The sequence below is a fragment of the Opisthocomus hoazin genome, chromosome 7 (assembly GCF_030867145.1).
Source record: "Opisthocomus hoazin isolate bOpiHoa1 chromosome 7, bOpiHoa1.hap1, whole genome shotgun sequence".
Lineage (NCBI taxonomy): Eukaryota > Metazoa > Chordata > Aves > Opisthocomiformes > Opisthocomidae > Opisthocomus > Opisthocomus hoazin.
In genome coordinates this window covers 16281097-16291212 of record NC_134420.1, presented here as the reverse complement: position 1 = coordinate 16291212, position 10116 = coordinate 16281097, and the positions used below count along the sequence as shown (strand labels likewise).

The following is a 10116-nucleotide window of genomic DNA, read 5'->3' as shown; positions in this document are numbered from 1 at the left end:
ACAGGCTGCAGGACAGCACAGCAGAGACCGGGCCAATTCGCAGCCTCAGCTGGCCCTCCTAGGCAGCCCTGACCGGTAACCAGCCGCACTGGGTGTGCACGCCTCCACGCACAGACCGCGCCTGACATGCAGTACCGGGTACCCCAAGGTCCGGTGACTTCAGCTCTCGGGGCGGCACATGGAGGAGCAGCCTGCAGCACCCCGTGGCAGCGGATCACAACCAGGCTGGCAAGATCAACAACGTGAAGCAGTCTTCATTCTCAGCCTCCCAGCTTCCTTCTCAGCCTGGTCCCTCAGACCAGCTTCTTCTGCTGGTGAGGAGTCAGTTCCTCAAGGATCTGAGGAATCCATATAACCCATCCGTCTCGCGGTACCCCTTCAGTTTTGCTACACAGAGTAAGTACACAATCTCAAGCTTTATTTTTCTATTGGCCAGCAACTTAAACTGGGTTAAAAAAAAAACCAAACCAAAAAAAGCAATGAATATTATTACACAGAGAAAAAGTATAAAATAACTCAATTGACACAAGCTAACTTACTGTTCGCATCTCATTCCTCCTGGCCTCTCCCAACCCTGAAGGGAATGGGCGAAGGCAGCTATGAAGATATGCTTAAGAAACCAGAAATATTGCTTCAAGCAACATACTCAGTATTTTCCTCTTAGTTAGTAGTCAATACTTGTCAGGAACTTATTATAAAACAAGAAATAATTTAGAGGTTTCTCCTTTAGATCATTACACAATAATTTAGATTTCTTTCCCCTCTTTCCTACTGCTGTAGAACCAAGGATACACCTCGGTTCCTCCACCTCTCTTTCTGCATTAGTTAACAATTATTTCATGGGGCTGGTGTTGATGGGGGAGTTTCAGATTGACCTGCTCTGAACTTTAACTTGTCACCCTTTAGCACCAGTCCAAGATTTCTGCTCTGTGAACTAAAAAACCCACGCTGTTGCAAGGCCATTTAGGTGTCTGGGTTTTTTTTTTGCTCATGTTAACTGTCTGCTGCCAAGGGACAGGGCTCAGCCCATACCACTGAAAGGCCAAGAGAGGGAATAAATTTGTTTATCAAAGGGCCTGTCTTCACTGCTCAGAAACACCAAGACCCCAACAGCCCTTTCTGCTTCATGGATGAAACAGGCATGCCAGGAGGATGAGAACTAGACACGAGGCACAGATGTTACTATGAAATCAGGCTAAGACCCTGGTTGGCATAATGATGGCACCAAGTCCACAGCAGTGGTGATGTCTATGTCGTGTATGTATCCAGGATCCCAACACAGAGAGAGTATTTAATCAAATCTATTTCTCTGCAGCAAACAAAGTTAACCCAGCACTGTCAATTTACCAAGAACACTGGGGCAACTGGTTGAAGCTGACGCTCCTGACCTTCTTGGCAGCAACCAGTAAAGTGAGCTTCCACATCTCATTAAAGCCAGAAAACGTTCAGTTGATCAATGAGCTCTTTGGAGGCTGATATATGTATAGATTTATAGATGCATAGGTCACTTCCTGCTCATGAGAGACAAGCCTGGAGGTTTTAATTAGAAAAATCAAGCTGAGGACATCTCTCAACATGCAAGAGATGTGAGCTGGTATTTCCACTAACTGAACAGGCCAAAGGCCAGCAAGGTATACCAGCTCCAAAAGCAGACCAGTTCTTCACCAGACCTCTGCAGGGGATAGGCAGGAGCAAACAACTTAGAAGTTTTCTCACTCACACTGGAAGCCACTCAATAAAACAGACTAGACCCAAAAGAATTAGAAAGTTAGTCCATCATCTTTGCTCCTGAATCCCTAGGAGGCAAAAGGCCTCTTGTGGCTCCTAAGGGCACTGTGTTGGGGGAAGATTCAAGGAAGGGGACGAAGGATTGCTGAGAAATCCTAAGGCACCCACATCTTGGCAACATCATAGTCATGACAAGATTTCAGCTGCACCAAGATGTGCTTCTGATCAGCAGGGAGAGTAGCTCCTGCCCCAAGCAACCAGGCAGGCATCCTCTCAGGCAGAGAACAGCCATGTTAGAACATCAGTGCACACTTGGGAGGAGGGAGAGAAATCTTCCATGTATGAGAGACTCAGCTCTGGCTCCAGCTCAGCACAGAAACGTCATCTGTCCTCACAGTCAATGCCTGATGCTGCTGAGCCACTTCTCAGAGAGCAAACCATGCTTCTTGCATAGCATCCTGATACCTTCATGTTGGCTCAGGAAAAGCCTCAAGAGAAATGGCCATGGATAATTCTTACTTTGTAGTTACATCAAGGGACAGCTTCGCTAAAGCTTCTAGCAGAAGATCCACAGCTCTTTTGTTTCTTGACAATGAAGAGGACCCGCTGAACTCGTGGCTGCCTTGTACACAAAAAAGAGAGTTACTTTTCCCCAAGGGGGCAGGTAAGGCTGTGCATAGTTTGAAAGGCATTTAAACACAGAGCCAAGTCCTCAGGTTATAGACACTTCTGTGGCGGTGGTGGAGAGTGGTCAGGTTGGCAGGCGCGAAGGGAAGTGGCAGAGGGGGCGGGACAGAGTTCCCGCAGCTATTAATATGGTTCTGGCTTTAAACTCCTGTACAAGCAGCAGGTGAAAATCATCCCAAAGATCTACAGGGTGTAAAGAGAAGAGAGAAATGCATGAGAAAACAGAATGGATGCAGCGGAGGCAGAGCTTGCAAACTAAAAGCCTGGACCCAGACTGGAGTGGCAGCTAGCTCCTGCCTGGGAATACTGCACTCTAGCTTGCAATCAGCAGCAGGAGAGAACATAATCTGTGCTAATCCTCGTAATTAATCACCAGTGGCTTCTCTAGGGTGTAATTTGGCTACTTGCCAGGACAAAGAGGAAGATGAGGAACTCCCAGAGACATCCGCATCTGGAAGGACAGGATATCCTGTGCCCTCCGCTCTAAAATGGGAATGGGGGCATCCATATCCTACCCCTTTATTCATCAAATCATTTGCAGACCCACCGTGCTGTTCCTCAACATGGCACAGCCGAGGGAGAAGTTCGGAGGACTTAAAACAATCCCAGTGAAGCGGCGTAGGAACCTTCTCCTCAGCGGTCAGGCAATCACGGCACATCCCACAAGAGGTCTCTGCTCGGTTGCCAAACCGCCCGCCACGGCCAGCACTGCCTTGCCTGCAGCCCTGGGGCAGGGGAGTCTCTCCACCTTCCCGGCTGGCTGAGCTCCTTCATCAGAAGAAAATTTTACAGACAGGTAGAGGAGGCTTTTGCTTTGGAGCTAGTGAACCCTCGGGTCCCTGAAGTACCTGGCAACTTCTCCTTGCCAGGCAGGGAAGAGCCTAAAACATCAGATTTTTGCATCCCTCAGCACTAGGGTTCATTTAACTCCTGCCCCGCACCCCCAGAACTCCACTCAGCCCTTTTACCTGCACGCAAGCAATGCTGATTCCCACTGCCCCAATAATTTTCAGATGTTCTTGAATGAAGTTTTCCAGCTTGGTAATGCAACCACTCTGCAAGGTGAAAGGAGGGACATGGAAAATCAGCTTCATTTTAACCTCTTGTTCACTTTAATCCAATGGTTGCAACCCTTCAAAGCAACGCTATAAAGTGTCTGGTGGGCAATCTCTTCCTCCAGCATCACTGGAAAAGCTATACAGATGATGTAAACTGCATCGTGTTCTGAAGCTCTCTGGACCTACTGTCTCAGGAACCGTCGAACAAACCCAAGGCGGCTGCTAGCTGGGCAGAAGAAATGCAGAAGAACATGCCACATCACACAGAGAAAGTGTGTCATTTTTCTCTGAGATGCGTGGAGAAAGATCACCTCATTCACTGCCTAGCACATGCCTGGGGAGCGTGTTTACTCCCATCAGGCCAAAAAACGCTGCCGAGTGGCTCCAGTACCAGGACCTCTAACAGGACATGAGCCTTTTAACAGTAAATTCCTCCCAGTACTATTTATGACAGCAAGGAGTTTCAGTCTGAACCCAGAAAGCCATGCTCTGCCTGCCTCTGCCTTACAACTGCATCCCTGGCTGGCAGTCTGACCATTCCCTCCCTGTTTCACACCCGAGTTTTTGTTATCATAAGGCAAAAATAAATCAGTAAGACCATTCTCTGCAGGATGGGGGGAGGGAGGGGGGAGATCGTCCTTTAAATAATTAAACTGTTTTATCTGTTGAGGCAGGTTTTCCATGGTAACATCAGGGGGATTTATTGTGTAGGTTACAGCAGTGCCCCAGGAGTTTACAGTGTTCACTACACCTACATGCACGCAGGCAGAGGGAAGGAGGGAGTAGGCAGCCCTCCAGGGAGAGATGGCAAAGGCCTCACTTTTCCCATGCTAGAATTAGGTTTTAGAGTCAGCATCAGCTGCCCTGATACAAAGCAGTTACTCCTGTTCCCTGATCTGACCCTTTTCTAGGTTTTTCTTCCCCAAAGCCACTAAAATCCTCTCTGAACTCTGACTGACACCTTGTATCATGATATGCAGCATCTGATTGCAGATCCAAACCTCCCCTTACACGTTTTTCTCCTCTAGAGCTAGTCCAACACATTTAGCAGCCGACAAGGCCTCTCTAAATAATGGAGCTGGGCAGCTACCTCCAGCTTCAAGCAGACCAGAGAGAGGATCGGAATTGCCACCCCTGCCCCTCAAACGGTTGTGGGTTTCCACTCTCAGAAACACCTCATTAGCCCTCAGACTCTCCTCTGCACTTCCTCGCTGGGTCTTGTCTGGATGGCACAAACCTTATGCAAAGCCTTCTTCCTGAAGAGCAAAACCCAGACAAGCAGCTGGACGTATGAGGGGCTTTGACACATCAGAACGACTGGACTTTGTCTCCCTGTTCATTCCCTAAAGATAGATGGTTGGATTCCTTTTAGCTGTTTGAGTTGCTTGGCTTCATGGCAGATGTTACTCATACTCCTCTTCTGAGTCCTACTCAAAGCACAGACGGTGAGAAGAAATAACCTGTTTTGAAGGAGCCACCTCTTCATCCACAGCCCTCCTTAACTGTTAGGGGGACAGGGACAAGGAAAAGCTCCAGTTGCTGCTCCCCATTCTCAATACAGCCAGCCACCGTGCTGGTTCCACTGATTAGCAAAAGGACTATGCTACCCCACAGAGAGTGTCACAGCGAGCAAGTTAAAGCCAGGTGACAGGACTCAAGGGCGCCAAAATAAATGCAAGAATTTTTACCAGCCTTATGCCAGCTGAGTGAATAAATGGTCTGAGAGCTACCTGTTTACTTACTCAGCTAGTCTGGGATTCAATTTGCTGCTTTTCTAGAAAAGAGACAAGTATCCCAACTCCAGCGTTCTTCTCATCCCAAACTGCAGCCCACTGGAACCAGCCTAATTTGCCTGCTATGGGGCCTTTTCCCCATATGCTGCTTCTTCATGCTGTAGGTCAAATCCCACCATCTCAGTCTAGGACCAGAAGTATCTCCATTTGCACCTCACTGAGTAATTCCAATGACAGGAAGCTGTGTCAAATGTAGGGCTCTCATCCAAGCCTCTTGCTAGAACCAACAGCCTCTCCCACTTCCCCTTATCACTAGCATACTCTGCAGTAACAAATATAATTCATTATTTTTCTCTACATCTACATATAAAACAATAGCCTAAATGGCTGAATGCTCAACTAGAGAAATTACTTCCACCTCTTAAAGAATCCTTCTGACTTTGAAGCCTACTGACAGTCTACAGCATCAACCCAACACCCTCACTCCCTACCCACCTCCTTTACATACTTTCTGACAGGCGGCTCTGAAGCCCTTTTGCTCTTTACCTCCTTGTAGATGTTGGAAGGATGGTCTCTTCGGCCACACAGGTCGGTTATCGTCTTACAGCAGCTGTCTGGGACTTTCCGTCCATTGGCCTCTGGAGATTTGATCCACACGCTGTCAGCCCAGTCTGTGTAGTTGTTGCTCCCACAGCACTTGAACTGGATGCACACAGAGCAACGGCTGAGCCTGCAAGCACCACAACCTCCTTCTCCCTCTACCCTCCCACACCACGCCGTGGTCTTCACTCTCCTTTGCTGACTCCAGCTATCTCACGGGCTTTTTTTCTTTTTTTTATAGGCTACTGTAATTGTAAGTGACTTTGGTGTTAAGTCCCCAAAACTATCAGCTTTATCTATCTTGCACCAGCTGACTTTTGGTTACTGCTAGGATGAACTGTAACCAGAGCGCAGCTGCAGCTGCCTCAGCTATTAACCACCAGAGTGGAGAGTGTTAATGGTGGTAACAAGGTAAGTTTAATTACCAGTTACTATCGCAAATGCACCTGCTATGGCAGTATGCATAGAGTAGGACCCATGCTTTGAAAGTGCCTGTGCACAAGGGTCCTTTCCATGGGAAAGCCTGTCAGAACTGCAGCAGCCCTAACCTGAACCACCCCTGGGCCAGGCACAGCTAGCAACAGCAGCAGGAGGGCTCCTTCGTTACATCTTGCTCCCTAGGCTACTGAGAAGCCTAATGAAAAATGTCAGCAGTTTCTCCAAAGCTTTGAAGCGGGAAGTAGAAACAGCTGTCAGAGTGACTTGGCAGCTCCAGTTCACTCTGGGAGCAATGCAGGTATTTCCCCAGTGCTCCTGGGCATGCAATTCACAGATCACACCACGCAATTCTGCTGGTTGCACAGCCCAGGCCCTGCACTCCACCCAACTGCATCTTGAATCAGGAACAGCAGAACATACACTCAATATACAGAAGAAACATCTGTATGTTGGACGTCAAGACCCCACGATGCCTTTTGTGTGCCCAATTTTAAGCCCTGCAATTGCGTTAATTCTCCCTGCCTCTAGCCAGACCTACCTCCTGCTGCAGTTTGTCTACGGCGCTGGTAACACTCTCTTCTCCCTCCTTCCGGTACTTCTGCGTCATGGTGTTCTTCAAATTTTGCTTCAGCTCCATGCTCAGCTGAATGGAAGAGACAAGCGGAATAAAATCACAAGGCAAACTCGCCCCTCAGAGCAACCCAGAGCCCTGCAAACGTTTCACTGCCTTTGCTCCAAGAAGAAAGCAGAGACCCTAGTGGAAGCTACAGCTGCATTCAAAGTCATCCTCCAAGCCTTGACTGGACAGGTTTATTTCCAACTGATTACAGATCATGCCTCCATTTTAACAACTGGAAGGAGGTGCTTGAGGGCCAAATTTCAGCCTGTGCTACACACCACCATATGGGTCCTCACCTTGAATACTTAAGATTGCCAAGACATGCCTGCATCGAGAGACTACAAAGCTGTGCCTGCTTAAATATGAATATGCCTATGAGACCACGTGCAGTCTTCTCCCTCTCAAGCCTGTGACAAAATACTAAAACCCAAATCACTCTGTCCAGGACCAGGAAGAAATCAGAGGCCTGGACATGCTGCACTGAAGCCATGTAGTGTTGTATTGGCATCAAAAAGGATGCCACAGGACGGAATTTAGTGCATGATTGCGAAAGTACTGCGAGGCCTTTCTTGCTAGCATTGACAGAGAGACAAAGTCTGATTTTACAAGTACAGAATTTCTGAAAGCATCGTCATAAACAACTGGCATGTTCAGGTGATCAGATGCAAACATTTCTTCCTGTGGAGGTCCGTTTAATCCAGCTGAACTCTTCTCACCTATCCAGGTGACAGCCAAAAAGTGCCAAAGAAAGAGTTGTATATTTTTTGTCATCCTGGTTCACAAAGCAACGCTGCTTTAGTCCAACACCTGTGAAATTCTAAGTTTCCTATACCAATAAACAATGTCAACATGCATTTTAGATGGGGTCAATGAATGAAACAGGTGGGTAGCCTCTCTATACAGCTATTATTCTACACAGTAAGTAGTAAATGAGAGGTTGAGCATCTGGTTATGCTGAACTGTGCAAAACACGGTCTGCAATTTATTTTCCATTTGAAACACTGTTTTTTCCAACCCCATGTGTCAAATGGGGACAACACCTACCTCACAGAGAAGATACGAAGCTTTATTCGCTAATATTTGCAAAACGCTTTGAGATCCTGCACTGGGAAGCTCTACAGAAGTGCAAAGGACTTTGTGTAATAAAAAAAAAGGAAAAGGTTCAACAGCTGGAAGGCAGAGGCAAATAAAGAGGAGAGTCCATTAGCAGAATTATTACTTGGGAGAAAAGCAGTTACCTGCAGGCTCACGGGAAAGTACGGCGGCATGGAACAGAGACAACAAAACAAACAGTTTAGACACACACATGCAAGCCTTAGACACCAAAGCACGGGCTGAAATAAAAACAGTGGCCAACAGAGCAAGCAGCCAGCAACCAGGAAAGAAGGGGGATTTGCCAGCCAGAGGGCAAGAGGAAGTGCAGCTACGGATCAGAGATGCCCTCCAGTGATCTAAAACACTCAAGGGTACAGCTCCGAATACGCTGCCCTTTATTTCAACCTAAGGATCAGCTCCTCTTCATACATTGTCATATACAAACCTCTTGCCTCTGCACGGATGGATGGACGGACCTTGGCTTCTTGCCACACCTGCTAGGATTGACCTTCTCTGTTAAATACATGCACTTATGCCACTGATCCCTCCTGGTCGGAGCCAGCATAGTTCTTTGGCTCCTCACAAACTGCCAGTGCCCATCTTAGTGAGGCAAAGCACAGAAGGCCCAAGAGAAAAAGGAATGGCAAGGAACCCTGACAGCAAAGCCAACAAGACAGGATGTCCAGCTGCTTTGCAGATAGCCACTTGACAACAATCCTGATTTGCCATTTCCAATCCGCTTCCAGACATGAGAGCAACTTCCCAGGCTGTGCCTTGGTGGCTAAACTCCCTTTGAAAACAAAGTGATGACTTAAGCCTCTGGCCTCTGCAACTGCAAAAAGGGCCAAGCTAGAACTGCAGCTGTTGGGAGCCTACGGTGTTCTCCAGCCCCTCAGCTGAGCTGGTCAGTAAAGCTCTCAAAAACTTCTTGACCTGAAAGGACCTCTCAGCTGGATCATTCATTATCTTTGCCAGTTCAAAAGTACAGCAGTGAGCTTGCTGGATGCAGCAGGAGCTGTTCCTATGTCCTGAATATACTAAGTGGCACTAATGTGATTTCAGTTGCTTGCACTATGCCTTGCAGGGCATTAAGAGAGTTCCCAGATCTACACAGCCTCAAAAATTGTCTTCTACAAGGCTCTGCAGAAAAAGAGCGCACAAAGGTGACCCACAGGAAGGAGCTGAGCGGCAAAGCTGAGCAGCTTCCCTAGAGTAACCACCACCACTTTGTCAAGAAATAATCTAAGGTTTTCTCTACTGGGAGGGGAGTGAGTACAGACATGTGGAAAGGTGAACCACCACCAGACCCTAGGCGCCAAGCCTCCAAGCCCAACTCCCTCTAGAGAAATGGGATGATAACCAGCTGTTTTCTCTCCCTAGTTTGAGTCTCTAAGGTCTAATGTCCACTCACCTGCTGGTAGTAGATATAGGCCAGGATTCCAGCAATGATCTCCAGGAGAAAGATGCACAGCAACAATATGAAGTACTGTAAAATAATGGGAATAGCAGGACATTAGAACAGAATGTAAGGAGATGCCAGGAGCCACCTTTTCATCAGCTGGTAAAATGCACGACTCTGTCTTCATTGATGCTTTTCTGCAGCAGTGTTCAAAGGCAGGGGCTGGGATTAAGACCTGAATATGGTAGGAAAGGAACAATCCCACAGGTTAAAAAAAAAACCACACAAAAACAAACCACAGGATAACTGAAGACAAGCGTTAAGTTTAACTCACGGAGCCAGACGGATGCAGAGAGTGGAAAAGTGCAGGCAAGTGAGATAAGATCCCTAGACAAAAGAAAGTGGTTGCTGGATAACCTGATGACTACACTCCATATAGTAGAAAACCTCCGACTCCGACATCAATACAAAAAAAAAAATTGAAACTTTTGCTTGTTTTGATATCGTGGAGGGCATTTCACCAAGTTACTAAGGAGCAATGCATGTTATAACGATGATTCAATACAGCAACGAAGAGTCTATTTCCCCAAGGGTACAGCAGACCAGCTAAGCATAAACCATACATGTATGTTCCCAGTGACTTCTGTGGGGCTCAACCACAGGCTGAAGAGCACTACTGAAGTGGACGGACTCCAGCACTGATTCACACTCAGGACTGTGACTATATGTTCTGCTGAACTAGGATCTAGAGAGGAAAGC

General features: G+C 47.4%; 1 protein-coding gene across 3 annotated transcripts in view; it reads right to left on the bottom strand.

The window, feature by feature from the left end:
• Positions 1-397: 397 nt before the first annotated feature.
• Positions 398-10116, bottom strand: part of CD151 (CD151 molecule (Raph blood group)) — a 36469-nt gene continuing 26750 nt past the window's right edge. For all 3 annotated transcript variants that reach the window (XM_075425199.1, XM_075425198.1, XM_075425200.1), the window contains exons 5-9: positions 9370-9444; positions 6783-6887; positions 5753-5908; positions 3384-3470; positions 398-2598 (exon numbers count right to left, since the gene is read on the bottom strand). In XM_075425199.1, coding sequence (XP_075281314.1) covers positions 2539-2598; positions 3384-3470; positions 5753-5908; positions 6783-6887; positions 9370-9444 — 483 coding nt within the window. In that variant the 3' untranslated portion in view covers positions 398-2538. The remainder of the gene's footprint in view (positions 2599-3383; positions 3471-5752; positions 5909-6782; positions 6888-9369; positions 9445-10116) is intronic.